The sequence below is a fragment of the Neophocaena asiaeorientalis genome, unplaced genomic scaffold (assembly GCF_003031525.2).
Source record: "Neophocaena asiaeorientalis asiaeorientalis breed wild unplaced genomic scaffold, Neophocaena_asiaeorientalis_V1.1 scaffold515, whole genome shotgun sequence".
NCBI classification, from domain to species: domain Eukaryota; kingdom Metazoa; phylum Chordata; class Mammalia; order Artiodactyla; family Phocoenidae; genus Neophocaena; species Neophocaena asiaeorientalis.
The window spans coordinates 115,001-132,547 of NW_020175829.1; the positions used below are offsets into that span (position 1 = coordinate 115,001).

Consider the following 17,547-nt stretch of genomic DNA (forward strand, 5'->3'; position numbering starts at 1 on the left):
AGTTTTTACTAAGATGTAATTGGCATATCATTGTATAAGTTTAAGGTGTGCAATGGAATGATCTGATACATGTATATATTGGGAAATGATTACCACAGTGTTTAATTATAACGTCTATCACCTCACATAGTTACAAATATTTTGTGTGTTTGTGGGGTGAGAACTTTTAAGATCTGCCCTTTTAGCAACTTTCAAATATACAACAGTATTGTTAACTATAGTTATAATGTGATATACTACATCCCCCAGAACCTAACTTATTTTAGAACTGGAAGATTGTACCTTTTGACCTTCAGCCAATTCCCAGTTATACTTTTCAATAATAACTGTCTTTCTGAACTTTGAATAATAACATTATTTATGACGTATTAAAGTAAACCATCAAGTTAAGCCTGACTCCTCTAAATGAAAGTGTAATGAATTCTTGTTTTATGGAAAGCTTGTTCTACAAATACTTTCCACCTGATTTAGTTTTTATGAGTTTAAACTTGTATGAAAGATTACATTTCTTTTTTTATTTTATGACTTTATAGATCATGTACCTTCTTCAGGAGGTACAGTGTTTCTAGTTGTCTCCCTGTTTTTAATGTTACCAACCATGATGATTCTATTCCAGGTTAGTGTTTCTCAACTGGAGCGATTTGGCAATGTCTGGAGACATTTTAACACTGGGGGTGTGTTACTGGTGTCTAGTGGGTAGAGGCGAAGGATGTTGCAAAACATCCTACAACACATGAGACAGCCCCCCGCCACAATAAAAGAATCTGACCCAGATTATCAGTATTACTGAGATTGAGAAACTGTGAGATCGATTGGTTTATTAGGGGTTAAAAAATGATACTCTAATTCTTCATTTAGTAGTGAGAATGCATATATAGAGACATTTCCCATATCAATAAATTATTGCCCTGAGGTACAAATCATATAGGAGAAGAGACAGGATAATTACTTGATTCTTTCTCTTTATTTACCAGTTTTCAAAATAATAATTGATTTCCAGCATCTTCCATAGGTATCTATATTATGTTTCAGAGTTTAGTTTGTGTTTGTTAGAGTGTCAGTATGAGCTCATGATGCTCAAACTGTCCTACCGCTGGCAACAGGAGCTTTACCAACTTGGGTCCAGTCTTTTCTGGTATGAAAAAATAGTCCAGGCTTGTTTTGTACATTTCCTGCCCTTAGCCTGCGATGGGGCATTTCTCTGATAGCCCTTTTTCCTTTTAAATGGAAAGTGATATTTAGAGACCACAATCTGAGCACTAGGATAAAAGTTACTGTAAAAGCCAAAATCATTGATTTAAATTTTTTTTCTGAGTGTGAAAAACCAGCTTTGAAGAAAGTTCCATTGTATCATGTTTTCCTCACTTTATTTAAAATTTTCTCAGTCTGATGACAAGAGAGATTACTCTGACCAGCTCTTTTTAATGATACTTAAAACCAAAACTTGGGCTTCCTGATACATTTCACATGAACGTTCAGTGGCCAGATACTGCTTCCTTCAGTTTCTTAAGATATTTATTACCAACAGCTTTTTTTTTTTAAAGGCTGTTTCTTGCCTAGATTTCAGTTGCCATCTGGTAGATTTCCTTTAAAGCACAAAACACTGCTATTGAGAAGTTTACTACATAGTTTTTAAAAACTTTTTTCTTCTAGCTGATTTCATGCCAATATTGGGAACCAACCTAAATCCAGAGTTCATTTCAGTCTGCAATAATGCTACATGGGCAATTGGAGAAATCTCCATTCAAATGGGTAAGATTTTTTTCCCCTTTAAAAACATAAATTTTTGATAATTTAATATTTTATAATGAGCATTATATATATGAATATTATATCACAGTAAAGGGGGCAAAAATATTTTACATTGATATTTTGACAATGAAATTTTTCTTTTTTGTTTTCTCTTTTGGGAATGATCTAGGTATAGAGATGCAGCCTTATATTCCTATGGTGTTGCACCAGCTTGTAGAAATCATTAACAGACCCAACACACCAAAGACGTTGTTAGAGAATACAGGTACCATATGACTGAACTGTTACGGTGAAGAGAAAATTATTTGCCTTTTAATTTTACATTAAGATGTGTAGAGAAACTAAAGCAAAGCTAGCTTTAGAAACCCAGCTTATTAATTAACAGCTAATTTGTATTCTCAGTAATGAAATGTACTGTTGTAGCTTCATTCCACAGCCAGTTTTCAGAAACTTTCAAAAAAAAACCACTTTCTCCCCTGTTATAGTGTTTTAATACTCCCTAAAATGGGCCCCAACTAAAATAACTATTGAATGATATGAATTTTACTTTTACATTAATTCAGAGAATACCTGGCAGCTGGGGAGTAATTTTTTTTTTTTTTAATTTGTAAAAATGTAGCCAAAAATAGATTGCATTGTAGTGGCTAGTTCGTTAATAATGGCATATGTATTTTGTATTTTGTTGTATACTCTTCTTCAGATTGGGAACTTAAAGCAGTATCTTGTGGGAATTTTATTCAGGAGGCTTGTTTCTCTTTTGCATTTATAGAGAGCATGTTTATATTAAAGAGTACCTTCCATACTATAAAACACATTTCAGGGTGATTTCTTTCCACCCTCCCTGATTTTTTAAAATTTAAATTTTGTTTTCAATCAGGCACATCTTTTTCTTCATATACTAAGACAATTCCAGTAGTATATTCATAGTCAGTGAATGCGTTACCAATATACTGGACAAAGAATCAAATAAGTCTTTTTCTAAATAAAAATTTATCTTCAAAGGTATTTTAATTTTACATTTTTTAATTATATAAAGTTTATATATCCTAATGTGATAATTAATGTGATTATTGGTATGGAAGGAAATCTTTTAATTATGAAACAGTTATATGGCTGTTTGGCTGTATGGGTACTGTTTATATCATGAAGTGAATTAGATTTTCTTGCTGAAAAGTATAAAAAGCTATGTATAGGATGGTTATGAAATCTTGTCAGGTTTTTGTCTCTTTAGAATGCAGTACCTATACATGACATTCAGATTTGGAACACTTGGCCATTATCAAATTACTGTTGAACCTTAAGAAACTTCCTATTTATTTTTAAATGTGAATGCATAACTGCAAATAAATGTTGAGTGTAATGTATATTAAAGTTTCTTGTGGGATATCAGGTGGTGAATTTGTTATAGTTCCTTGAACAAATTGGCTTTATATATAAGAATATATTCTAAGTATGAATCTACCCTAAGTAAATCAAAAGGTAGTTGATAATGCCCTTCAAGTTGATGGATTGAATTGATACGATTAAGAAACACACTTGGGATTCACCGTATTATTCTTATCACAAGTGACTGCAGAAAATGTTTCTTTTATTCCATCCCCAAAGGAGGGGGGTGGATAATTATTAAAATAAAATCATTGTCAGTGGGTAATATCTGTATATTTTAGCAACTTAATTACCATTATCTTAATATTTCATAAAGCCAATTCCTTAGTATATGCAGTTACTTGCTTTTTTTCTAATTAGTATATCCTACACTGAACTTTTTCAATGGACCATCATCTGCTTTATCGCATGTTTCATTGGGTTGTTCATACTTGCCTGTTTAATGAGAATGTTGCATAGTTTGTGTCTTTTGAACATAGGTTTTCTTTCTCTTGCTTCATATGAATCTGCTGGATTTTAGTATTATCTGTGTAGTTTGCTTCAAGTAATCCTTAAACATTTTTCTTTACCCCCCCACCCTTTTTTTATGAAAGGTTAACCTGTAAGTTTTTGAGAGAACACCATTAAAGCACCTCATGGTTTGTTTTCTGTTTGTTTTTTTTTTCCCGTTGTGTATAAATGTATTTATATGTAATGTACCTTTGAATTGCAGAATGCAGTTCTGAGTTGCACTTGTTTTTAACTCTTTGTAAATTTAAGGACTTAACTGAATTTTGATGGTGAATATATGTTTGATTAATTCCCACTTCAAATTTTTAAAAATAAAATATTAGCATGTAATCAGTATGTTTTATTATCTATTATGTGCTGTGCATTTTATAGCAAGGACAGAATATTTGTTCCTTTGGTCCACATGTCACATGTCATTACAGTGGACTGTCTAAATTTCCTTTTTGTCAAACAGGGTTTGAAATTAGTGGAGTGTTTGAGTTATCATCATCACCATCAGAGGGTTTTTTTTTGGAACGGGATTTGACATAGCACAGCAATTTTCCAATCCATTTATTCAGTATGTACCACAGCACCTAAAATTTAATAGTTGATTTTGGTATCAGGCAACAAATGGTCCACTGGCTTGTTTTGGAAATGCTGGCAAACAAACCAAAATTATACCAAAATTTTGATCAGATTCCTAGATAATTTTCAAAGAATGGAAATCACATAGAAAGCTACGTAAAGAAGTGAGAAAGCTTTTAACTGTTAACTTCTGAGAAGTGTGTTTGAATAGACAATTCAGAAATGTAATAATTTACATTTACTAGTATTTCTTGGGGGAGAAAACCTAGATTTCATTGTTAAACTGAAATTTCAACTGGCTTTGAAGGAAGAATCTAAATCCATCTGTTTAATCGCTCATCGTTTTATTAACAGAATATCTTGACGATTGAGCGAGAAAAGCAGTTCATCACGGTTTTTGGTGTTCTCTCAATCTTTAAAGTTTTTTTAATTCCTTTTGTTTTTCTTTTTCCAAGAGTATGCCATATATGTTGCTGCCCCTTATTATAGGGGGTGGTAATAAACAGCACTGGTGAAATCTTATGTTTATTATCATACACAAATTCTGTTGGTTTCTGTTTCTGAGTTATTTGTTGTTTTTTCTTTATTTTTTCTCCTTCCCCCTCATTTGCTCATGTCTTGGTTGGCGTTTGGTGGTGTATAACCGTGATTGCGTTACCTTAGCAATAACAATTGGTCGTCTTGGTTACGTTTGTCCTCAAGAGGTGGCCCCCATGCTACAGCAGTTTATAAGACCCTGGTGTGTATTATTCAATCTTTTTTTTTAATTCATTTTTCTTCACTCTTTCTTTCTCTTTCTATCTCACTTTTAGATATATTTTCAGTTGGTTACAAAAATCACAATCCTTTATCATTGCCAACCATGTGACTAATCTTGTCCTATCAGGTTTGTGAGGTTTTTCAGTAGCATCGTCGTGTATATTTATTTTATGTTGTGGCTAACGACTAATTGATGCATGGGATAAGATTGTCACATGCTTGCTGTGTTAAAAAGCTTGATTATACATAAAAAGCATTTAAATATCCACCAGTAAAATAAAGATGCATGCAAATTCTATAAATTTAGGTTTTTGCATTGTTTCTTTTTTAGAATTAATTTGAAAACTTGGATTGCATTAAGAAATACATGTTTAAATTTGTTATGTATAAAAATCTTACTTGCTTGTTAATGTAAAAATTAAACATCTACATCATAAGTTGTATAATAATAGTTTCTACTGTGGCAGTATATCCTATGTTCTGCTTCTTTCGATTGACAGTCTTTCAATTCAAGACATTTTTAGTAGTGTTTAATGGAATACAAGTCATAATACAGTTTTAAAAATGGGTAATTTACTCTTGGATCAAGCTCATTAATAGTTTAAATGGGAAATTAAAATCAGTTGTTATTACTTAGATGCAATTTATTAGTAAGAATTGTGAATTTCAGGGTTTTCACTATATTGAGATTAGATGGGCCCAACATAATATAGTAAGTGTGAGAAACTTAAGCTTTATGAAAATTCTTTGAATATAAACATTATCTCTACTCTGGTGCTTATTCCATTAAATACTGTCCATTAGTATTGTAGTTGAACCTGCTTTTTACTTAAATGCTAAACTCAATTCTATAATTTAATAGGTGCACCTCTCTGAGAAACATAAGGGACAATGAGGAAAAGGATTCAGCATTTCGTGGGATTTGTACCATGATCAGTGTGAATCCCAGTGGAGTAATCCAAGTAAGATGTTCAAAAGGATTTAACTTTTAATGTTCTGAATTATAAAACTTTAAAGTTTAAACTATAATTATTAAAAATATTACCTATTTTTACTGAAGATACTGAAACAAATTATGTTTTAAATGTGTATTTCCGAACATCTTGAAATGATGTTGCCTATTTTTATTTCCTAAATGTTTTTTTGGTCCTGACATATGATAACAGCAGATTGGGAGAATAAAAGTTATATTCTTGACTTGAATTAAGCCAAAGCTTCTTTCATTCACATTCAAACGTCATTTATTTACTTTGTAAATGCTTCCTAAAACTGTGAATATCAGTTTGCTGAGTTTGAGGCTCTCTACACTTCAGAGGGTGATCAAGTAGTAGGATACTCTTTCTGTTACTTAGATCAGAAACTCGGTAGTGAATAAGATAGAATACTGAATCAACCATTGAAATTGCTTTAATTTTTGAGAGTTTATGATTTAGTGATTTATTCATCCTTAATTTCATTTCTTACGCTATTTCATACTATATTTAGACGTCTTTAGCCTTTAAAAAATTATTTGGCAGCAGTACTAAACGTGAATCTGATCAAACCTCTGGATCCAGCTGACACACAAAGCATAAAAGGATCTGTTGATTTACACCATATGTATGAAATCAACAAAATACAGGCTGTGGGGCTATAGGTTAAATGTCCCAGGTTCCTCAACAGATAAATTGTAAGGAAAAGAAAGTATGGGAGGGGTTTTCCAGAAAATAAACTTTCACTTTCAAGGGATAGGTGCTTTGAACATTTTTTAACTGAGACCTTTTGATACTTCCTATCTTACGTTGATTACCGTGTTGTTTCTTAATTCAGGTTTAGAAACATTGTGAAATACCAGCTTATAAAATTCAAAATTGATGTAGGTGATAGGCATTGAAAACATATGAAGTAGAACTGGAAAAAAATCTTTTGGCTAATTTTAGATTTGTATAACATTAATAACTTACTATTAAAACAAGCCATTACTGTCTTAAAAGATGGTCCCTAGTTGCAAAATAACCTCCTGGCATTGAGTTTCTGGGTTTTTTCCAATACTTAAGAACTTTGTGTCACCTTTAATACGTTTTAGAGGTATCTGATGTGGTATATACCATATTAAGAAGGAGCATTTTCATACAGCGGTGGTTTTTTTTTTGTTATTGTTGTTTTTCCTTTTGCATTAACATTTAAGACAGTGACAGTAACACGTGTGGTCATGAAATCGCTACTAACTTAAAAGTTGGTATAAATTTCTACTTTTTACATACTTTATTTGGGTGTGGTTAAAAGAAAATGTCAAGTTTTATTTATGTTTAAATTTTTAATCACAAATTCTACATGTATATATAATTTAAATTTTTAACATCAGACTTTGATATTCAGAAGACACAGGAATCATAATTTGAATAAACCATAAACTTTGGGCACGTGGTATTTTATTTGCTTAAATATGTGTTTTATGCACATATTTTAGTATTAATGATTTTTTTTTGAAATTGAGGTTTTCTGAATTTAATAGTAAAATTTAAAGTAGTTGTACATCAGCAGTATCTTGTATGTTGAACTGTTGTCGAACTTGAAAAATACTTAAATGAAGTATTTCAAGCATATACCTGTCATCACCTTGTTCTTTTAGTCAGAATAACGTGATTATCTTTTAAATAATAGTTTGAGCATTGGGGTTTTTTTTGTTTGTTTGAGTTGGGTTGGGCTGGGTGCTGTTTGTAACTACATAATTTTTCTTCTAACTTACCATTTCATTTACATTTCTATCTGGAGGTGGATCTTGAAATTTAGATCTATAAATTCCTATGCTTTAAGTCAAACTTGTTTGGTATATACTTAACTAGCTTTGAATTATTTCTAGGCCAATCAGGACTGTAAAATTATTGAATTTATATAATTCCATAAATGAAGATTTTTTAAACTGGTGCTTATTTGATGCTTTCAGTCCTTGCTGATGCTACACATTTACTAGACTGGGGTTTTGTAATGTAAAATGAAATATTGGGTTGGCCAAAAAGTTCATTTGGGTTTTCCTGTAGCACTAAATTCCAGTATAAACTGAATAAGTTAGAGGTTCCTTGATGGTAGAGTAACAGGGACAACCATTAAGAAATTACTTTAATTCCTTATTATAGCTGTTTTAAAAAGTTTTTTTTTTTTACCTAGGATTCTGTTGATATATATTCTGAAGTTTACATGTATCTTTTGTTGTGTTTGACAAATACAGTATCAATTGAAGATGTATTTCTTGCTTGTTATAGGATTTTATATTTTTTTGTGATGCTGTTGCATCATGGATTAATCCAAAAGATGATCTGCGAGACATGTTCTGTAAGGTAACTAAAAAGTCTTTATGATGCACATCATGTGACTGTTACTTAGTTGGGAAATTTAAATTATGTTTTTATTTCTTATGAAACTTAGACTCTTCAAATCAGTACTGGTAGACTATATAACCTTTGTTCTTGGTAATAAAGAAGTTGACTTGATCTTTTCTTAATATACAGTAGTGACTTTGTATCAATAGAGCATGTATTTTAAAAATATTTTCTCAAGCAGTACCACTGATTCATGAAGTCCTGTTATCCCACCTATGCAAAATAGCATGTATTTTCAAAGATGGCTGACTAAGATTGGAGTATAATATAATCTATTGAACAAAGTAAATCTAACTGGTCACAGCAAGGATTAAACCTGTGTGTTTGTTTTAGTAATGCCCCCTTGTGGTTAACTCCAGTCAGCCCTCAGCCATAACAAAATAAGAAATAAAATGCTGCTACACATTTGAATTACCTAATATTAAAATTAGTGAACTCAATATAGTTGCAACTATGAACCCCCAAAGCTTTGTATATTTTCAATTTGAATAAACTTAATAAGGCATAAAAAGTTTAATCCCTTGGGTGAATGCTATACCTTTTTGCTTGCTTTTCATTACTACTATGTCAGATTGCTTAGAGTACTTCTGTTACTAGGACACTTGCTGAATTCTAACCTTCTCAAAGCAAAGTGCAGCATATTCTATGAGGTGATTTTAGGCAAGACATGGAAAGGTGTAGAATTGAACGAAGTTTGAGAATAACTACTTTAATAGGGGTAAAATTTTAGAATAATAAAATCAGTAGTGTTTGATTTCAGAAGCTACGCAGATATGAGAGTTTCTCTTTTGTTATTGATAATGATTTTTTACTTTTTTGCAGATCCTTCATGGATTTAAAAATCAAGTTGGGGATGAAAATTGGAGGCGTTTCTCTGACCAGTTTCCGCTTCCCTTAAAAGAGCGTCTTGCAGCTTTTTATGGTGTTTAACCTCATACACTTAAGCTGCAGTCCCATAATTAGGGGTAAGTTGTAAGAAATTTGGAATTTTCCAGGATGAAGAAACTTAAGTTAGGACTTCAGTCTAAAACTACTGAATAGAATAAAAGGTATTTGTTTTCCACAGAGGTTGAGTAAAACAGTATCATGTTATATTTGACTTAAAATTACTTACATGAAGGCTGGAGATTGATTGATGAGCCAGCAAGCAAGATAAAATACATGGTTCCACTTTGAATCCTAGGTAGAAGGAAATCCAAGTTGGTGTACTAGTTGGATTACCATTTCTTCAACCAATCCTTTTTTTAATTTTTGCCCTTTAAGAGGTCACTGACATTCACTGTGGCAGGGTAGAGATTCATTTTTAAAGCATGAATTTTTAGTCTCTTATATATCAAGGACTTCCTATGTTGTGAGCTTTAGGGAAAACCCAAGTAGAATTGGAACTGGATTTGGTCTCAGTAAATAGGAATATTTAATATTTATTCTTCATATTTTATTGAGCACCTTCCTCGTCCCCAGCACGGTGTTTTTAAAAGATCAATGGAAGATTCTTTTTTGATTTGGGGTGGTAGAGGGGTAAGTCCACCTGCACTCTTGTTCTTTGAGTTTTTCTGACTTAAGTCAAGCTAACAGTTCTGGTCTTTTAGCCTTAGTTCCCTCATTAGGTTATTTTGAGGATTAAATACTAGTCTATATGTGGTGCCAGGACTTCGTATATTGCCTGACACACTAAGTTGGCTCAATAAATATCAGTAATATGGGTTAGTACAGTGAGCCAGGATGCACTTCATTAGTTTTTGAACATGAACTGAGACCTGCTCAACTGGAGGGTCAGAGAGTGTACTCAGTGTGTGTTGAGAAGGCATAAAGTTACTTGAATTACCTTGTATGTTGGAGTTTCTGTTTGCATGCTTGCTTCTTTACTCTGAGCTAGATTTTAAACCTGGAAAGATTTCAACATCTAAGTTGACTAGCCTAAAAGGGCAGTAGAAATGGGCTTGCAGCCTCTGGAATGTCTCAGAGCCCTTTGTGTGTGTTGTCCCACAGTGGTCTTGAGTCCTTATGGCTGTCTTGTGGCTTTAGCATTTTAGAGAAGTGCTTGATTCACTTTACGTTAAATCATGAGAATGCAATAGATGAGAAATAACTTTTAGCATCAAGTGCTAAATTATTCAACAGTGAGCTGAGTCTTGAGCACTTTCGGGTTAATAAATCTGATTAATAAACCCTATGTGGTCTCTGTCATTTCACCAGTTATGGATTAACTGTGGTGACCTTTATAAATGTCCGAAGTTTCGCAGGAGTAGTTAAAAGTTTTATTGTGAAAGGACAACTGTCAGGTACTAGTTACAGTCTCCCAGTAATCTACCTTTATTTCTTAATCTTCTCATAATTAAAACTGTGCTAGCATTGAAAAAGTCTTTATCAGGAAAATCGAGAGGCCTGAGAGTATAGGACATGACTGAGTAAAATAAGTCATGCTCTTTTTTTTTGCTTAACATTGGGAATACTGGCCAAAATGATAATGTTTTAATTCTCACTAAGGAAAGTGATTGTCCTAAAGAAAGTGCTAACTTAATTTTGAAGAAAGCAAGGCAACTTGTTATATAAGAAATAATCAGCTCCCATCGGGACTCATTGTGTGAATGAGGATAGGTAATTAGACTGATGGCAATCTACAAGGCGTATTTCATCTATATTTCATCTGTATAAAGCGCTGCACACCTCTCTGTGCATGTCCCCAGCTTGGCGTCACTTTTCGTATCTGATGCAGGTGACAGTTGAGAGCTGCAGGAGAAGGGAGCAACATGGTTCTCATTGACAAGTGTGATCATAGGCAATTTGTACAGTTTCTCATTTTCTTTAGGTAGAGATGGCATTGCTACTTGAATAATTTTGTGTTCCACTGGCTTTAAAAGAAAAACAGTTTTACGTATAAAATTGTTTTTGTTTTCTTACAGGTCCTTCAGTCTTGGAGACTATGAGGGAGCCTCTGCACCCAGGGAAAATGTTACCCTTTACAGGGGGGAAGGGTAAACCAGTAGGGAATACAGTACAATCCCAACCCTACTGGGAGGGGCGGGAGGGAGGTGTTGCCGTCACTGTATTAAGTCGCTGTTGGGAAACGTTTTAACATCTGGAGCCTTTGTGGGTGGAAATCTGTCTCCAATTACAACTCTGCCCTGGATGTGAAGAAGCAAGAAAAAAAAAAAGAAAAGAAAAAGCTATTCAATCTACTCACAAAACAGTACATTCTGGAATATTATGGGGAATTGTACCAAAACAAGAACCATATAAATGATGCATAGGGATGAGAAAGAGGAAAAATTCTATAGCGCACAATGAAGGAAACCTAAGAATGAGGATTAGAAGACAGTAAAGTTTTGAGGGTTTTTTTTTTATTATTATTTAAAGGTTTTTATAAAATTTCCCACATTGATGGGGACTTGTTTTTGCATGCTGATGAAGAACTACACAAATGAAAGCTAATAAGAGTTAAAATCAGCTTGCCTACCCATAATAGTAGAAGCAGGTTCTTGGAAGTTACAATTTAAGGTACCCCAAAAAGTTGGAAATAAAACAAAACAAATATAAACAATGAAGCACCCTGTGAAATGCCAAATGAGTCACTCCTTTTACCTTTGTGGGGTGGGCAGGGAGGGAGGAATAAATGGGGTTGGACATATCAAACTAAAGATTGACATCTTGATTTTGCATTAAGACATTAATGTAGTGGATATAATTTGATGGTTGTACTTCATTAGATTTAATTTCTAGGCCAAGATGTTATTTTTAAAGTGCAGTTTAAGGTTCAGGCATGCATTCTGGCTCATAGTGATTGAAAGTACTTTAAATTAGTGGGAGAGTAGCATGCTTGCATCACATAGAGTGAGATTGGTATTCAGTTACCTCTGTTGCGCCAGTTTGTGTTGCAGTTTACCAGTTCAATATAGCCCTGCATTTAAAATTCCTTTTTAAGATTTGTGGATTTTATTTTTATTAAGAATATAGATATAAAGTACTGTAGTTTACAGCTAGGCCTTGAAATATCTTTTTTAGGATCTGTTAGGAATAAGATTGATATTGTATTGTGTGTAACCTGCACAATGTGGAAAGCTGATATACCTGTGCAAAATCTTTGCCTCTGTGCTGTCAGTGTGATGTGCTTTCTGCATGGCTATATACTACTAGTGATTTTGTCAAAACTTCTAAAACTTAAATTACATGGTAAAGGATCTGTAAGAGGCTGCATAAATGTTAGTTGGCACATAAAGACAATTGTAGAAGTTGAAGACATGATTGCTATATTTCAATGTTTATTCCCACTCAACATATTGCCTTCTAAGCTTTCTTTTTTTGTTCAAAGCATGATCTTAAAGATATGTTTAAGTTAATGGATGTAATGCAGGGTTCCTACACTGTATTGGCGCATGTTGGTGGCCCTCTGTGCCCTAGATATATGCACACAGGGTGCAAGTAAAAAGCTACAGAGTGAAAGTTGGTTTGGATCCTCTTCATTTCATTTGTTTAGCTTTTCTGTTATTTTTCTCTACTTACATGTATTCCTGTGAATAAATCCTTGTTAAGTTAACCCTTTACTTTTCCTTCCATGTGTATTTTCTTATATACTGTGAATGTGAAAACCTAACTGGTACACTTGATGTTGTGTCCATATGAAAGTGCAAGTCTTTATTAATTTGGATTGCCTGAACAGTGTATCCCATGATGATGAAGGAAAATGGAGAGATTTTTCTTTTTAACTCTGCTGGTCAGAGATGAAGCCACACCTTTCCATTTTTCAATGCTGCATATTTAATCTGCAACAGAAATGTTAAGCCATAACAACCTTTTTATATTTTAGTTCGTCACCTTCGCATTGCAGAATAAATACTGAATAACCGTTTTTGTAAGCAGTTGCTCCTCTTTGCATGGTTCTGTTCCTCTAAAGGTGTTGAATGATACAGCCATTGCACTGAAGTTTGAGCTGTATGTGTGTGAATTTATAAATACCATTTCAGAAAATTTCAGATGCATGGTAGCATGCAGAAAGGTTTTTGTTGTGTGTGTGTGTGTTTTTTTTTTTAACATGTTCTTTCACCTTCTTTCCTCTACTTTGGCTTTGCAAATTTCAGTCTGTAGAGCCTGAAATTAAATCATATTTTTACTGTACAGTTTTTTTTAAATTGTAAGTTGGATCCAAAGGGTATGTAGCATTTTGCTTCCTAGTACCATTGCCTCACTGGGAGCTCAAAATTTGCTTCCTACTTAGTCTTTAAAACCTGATTAGGGTGGCTATTTTATCCTTAAATTCTAGTGATATACTGTAGTTTTCCAAAACATTTTAGAATTTAATACGGGAGATATTTTAATATTCTGGAATAAGTAGTAAACATTTTAAATTGAAAGAAATTTAAATTCAGAATTCTCCTGGACACTTTAAAATGAACGTACCAAAACAACCTTCAATAAAATTATCTGGACCTGTGATTGCCAGTTCTCTATTGACTGAAAAGCATTGTTGTTACTGATTGGATTGAAAAATTAATTTCTAATTAAGCAGATATGTAACATAAGAATGTGCCCTTTTGTAGTCACTTAACGTGTTTTTAAATTAAAAGGAAATATAATTTAAAAATGCAAAATATAAATAAATATGACTGACAGCCTGAGACGGGGTTGGGTTTTTTGGGGTTTTTTTCCCCCTTGAGGTTATAGTTTCTTCCTAATTATATTTCAGATACATAGTATAACATAGGAATTTGCAGAAGCCATTTAAGTTATCTTTTGAGGTAAGCTCTGATTTAGCATTCTGATAAAACTTAATACATCATGGGATATATATATAAAGCAACTTAATTCTTGTGGTGTAGTCTTAATAGTTCTGAATGTTGACTGAATGTCTATGAAATTGTGAGTTTGTCTTTGTTACATTCCAGTGTTTCTGCCTCTTGGCATGCTTAAAAGCACGGCTTACTTCATCTGCTCCTTACACACTAAAGTGCTGTTAGTGTGCTCAACTACAGAAATAGCCGCTGCTAAGTGATGTAGATTTTCTACTTGAATATTTTTATGTTGTAGGAACCTCAGGAGGTCAGTGTTTACTGTTTTATATATGCCTTCTTTTTCCTGTTTGAGCTTCTCTCTTTGAAGGATTCTAACAGAACAAAAGCTGCTGATCAACCTAAGTTGGAAACAGAAAGTGTATTTAATATAATTTAAATGCATGTTTGGCAGTTCCATGTTACAGTCCATTAGTAAGTGAACTTAGTGCCACAGATGTTCATTTATTCAGGAAAGAATTTTGCTTTTTGTATTGTCTAATCTCTTTAATAACTTCATACTGTGTAAAAAAGAAATCACTTTTTTATATTTTTTGGTTGGTTATTTTCCAAATAATCAACATGTAAATAATCTTTAAGAGCCAGTTCTGATGCTTTACATTATACTGCTACTTGATTTTGTTATGTAGGTTGGATTTCAGAAGAATAGATTTTAAAACACTTAACCAAGCCATTACATCTTAAAAACAAAATAAGTAGCATACATTTTGTAATTAACATATTGATAAACACTGTGATTTTTTTTGTTAAGACTTTTTCATTGACCTGAATTGCTTAAATTGCATATATTGTAAAATAGGATCAGATGTATATTTTAAAATAATTTCAACTGACTTTCCTCTATTGAAATGCTTTGTCTACTCAGTTATAAAATATTCAGATACAAGTTTTATCTCAGGTGAATACTCTTGTATCCTTCTTGCTTTGATGACATATGCTTATAAAGAGTCATCATACTTACAGTCTTTGTTTTTTTTAGTGTATTTCATGAAGAACCTTTCCATTTAGTCTGATTTTCCAATCCTTAATTCTTGCAGACTGTGGTGGTATAAGTCCTTCCTGGCGAGAATTCAATTTGGTTCTCCTTTTCTCCAAACTCTAAGATAGGAAAGTGGAAATTTTTTCTGTCATATATTAAATTACCCTGCATAGCTGAAATGCCAGAATTAAACTATGTCTTAAACCTTTTAGTCTAAATTTAATTTAAATCCTTTGCCATAAAGAAAAAAGTGGGATTTTTTTGCTTCATATAGTTACCTATATTATTCATATTGAATGTATTAACAGATAACGGTGCAAAAACATTCTTTCCAAGAGAAGAGTGTATCGTGCATAACTGCAATTTAAGTCCTTCCTTTAGTAGTACTTTACACACAGCTTTGCTTATTGAATTATTTTTGCGAGTAATACAGGGGGGAAGACATTTAACTGTCGCTACTAGTACTGTTACTGAAATGTAGGCATTGAAATCTTGATGAAAACTGTGGTCTTCAGATTAAGGGCCTAAAATAATCTAGATTAAAAATCAGATCAATAAAGAGCTGTGTAACAATATTATCTAGTAATAATACCATGCAAGAGCATTGTATACCTACTTAGTACCTAGTCATACTGTATTAAATATGGAGATATTTCTGATGCCTCTTAAAGATTCAATTTTACGTGAAAGTTTCATTCACTTGTACACTTTCCAGGTGACTTGTGACTAATTTTTTCAGTCTTATATAGATCTTCCCCCATTGGTATTATATGTAGAGGATTCTTTATCTTTATGCCTAATTATTATGCTTATTAATTTTAAGGTATACATTTAAATTATAGCAACTGTTTATTGTGATTTGTATCCCAGAATGTATTGTTTTTATTTTTTTTTAATGTATGCATGATTTTGAGGGAAGTTAAAATGGTGATTATTTTTTTCACCTCTTGTACATTTTAAAGTCAAACCAAATCTATTTGCCAAGCATTATATCACTAATTAGGAAAATAGGATTTTCCCGTTTATTACAATTTTTGTTCATCTACTATAGAATCCCCTTAACTATGGCTTGGTATTATTCACAGTTAGCTATTTTGCAAGTTCAGTTATCTTCCTAAAAGCTTACTGTAACATGGTTAGCCTATAAGGCAGTGTTGGTTCCCTCCTAATACCAGCCTCATAAAGGGGTTCTGCTGTACTTTCCCCATATTGCTTCATTGTTGTTTTTCCTCTGTGGATATATAACCAAATTAAGATTGGATGAATTTTATGGAGATAATAATAAGGCAATACTGTGTAAGTAATTTTGCTTAATAGATTATCATCTGTGAGAAGAGATGTTTAAACGTGGTTGATGACTTCACTTCATATTATAAAACAGTTTTACACTTAATATTCATGTTAATATTGGGTGCAATAATTTAGTAGTTTTAGCTTTAGTTATAAATAACTGGATCTTTCTGCTGACAACTTAGGTTGTATGAGTTATGCTTAAAAGCTTTAAATCTGATGTTTCCTGTACCTGCCACACTATGTTAGAATGTGTCCTTCAAACATATCCTCCTGCAACTTCTCAAACTACTAAATTAATATTTCTTGAAGTCAAACTCTGTGCTAACAGATCTTCATTTTAAATAGAATACGGTTTTAATTTTTGATAAGCTGCTGAATTTTAAAGAGAGTTTTTTGGGGCCACCAAATATTTTGGATCATGCAGAGAATATATATTGTACTGTAGTAATTTTGTATTTACATTTGTATGATGTGACATAATAGATGTGAATGTTAATCACTGCTTGACTATGTTAATAAAGTTGTTTAACTATAGATGTTTCACTCTGATTTTTAATGGAAGGAAATGAGCTTTCTTCCCCCCTGTTCCCCCATCCCATTTTGGGTCCAGATAGGTCTTCTTGTTGTCTTGTTCTTTGTTTTGTTTTATTGTTTGTTTGTTTTGAGAGGGTTTTTTAGCTTACACTTTAGTGCACTCTTGTTTGACATAATCTGGTTTTTTTAATTGAGTATTTTCTTAGTTGTATAGTGTAGTAAAAAAAAAAAACCTGTTTTCCCCACATTTTAATCCTGTTATTGATGTATTTCTAAACAGTTGATTCTAGGTTCAGCTTCTGGTGAGAGGAAAAAGATACTACTCTGCAAAAAAAGGAGTTAAAACTAAGTAAAGTCATGAATAAAACATTGAAAGGGTAGATTGCATGAATGTGTATGAACCTGTGGCCTATTAAGGCTTTCTGGTCATCCTTCAAAAAAATAAGACTTGTAATTTTGGAAATAAATACTTAAAAAGTAGTAGTTTCTTCTTCAGGTTGTAATCCATTATTATAGTTGCATGTTACTAATTAAAATTAAATGTATTAATATATTTCAGAAGAAGTGTGTGCAGAACTGTCAAGTACTCTTTTTTTGGGGGGGTGGGGGATTTACAACAAGGAAA

The 17,547-nt window shown here is 32.6% G+C and overlaps 1 protein-coding gene across 3 annotated transcripts in view; it reads left to right on the forward strand.

Annotated features, from left to right (window-relative positions):
- TNPO1 (transportin 1) overlaps positions 1-16,922 on the forward strand; it is a 90,319-nt gene extending 73,397 nt beyond the window's left edge. For 2 of the 3 annotated variants that reach the window (XM_024732772.1, XM_024732774.1), the window contains exons 19-25: positions 1,654-1,752; positions 1,922-2,017; positions 4,879-4,954; positions 5,837-5,936; positions 8,217-8,291; positions 9,156-9,298; positions 11,237-16,922. In XM_024732772.1, the coding sequence (XP_024588540.1) occupies positions 1,654-1,752; positions 1,922-2,017; positions 4,879-4,954; positions 5,837-5,936; positions 8,217-8,291; positions 9,156-9,263 (554 nt within the window). In that variant the 3' untranslated portion in view covers positions 9,264-9,298; positions 11,237-16,922. The remainder of the gene's footprint in view (positions 1-1,653; positions 1,753-1,921; positions 2,018-4,878; positions 4,955-5,836; positions 5,937-8,216; positions 8,292-9,155; positions 9,299-11,236) is intronic. The other variant, XM_024732773.1, reaches the window with a different exon arrangement.
- Positions 16,923-17,547: the final 625 nt, after the last annotated feature.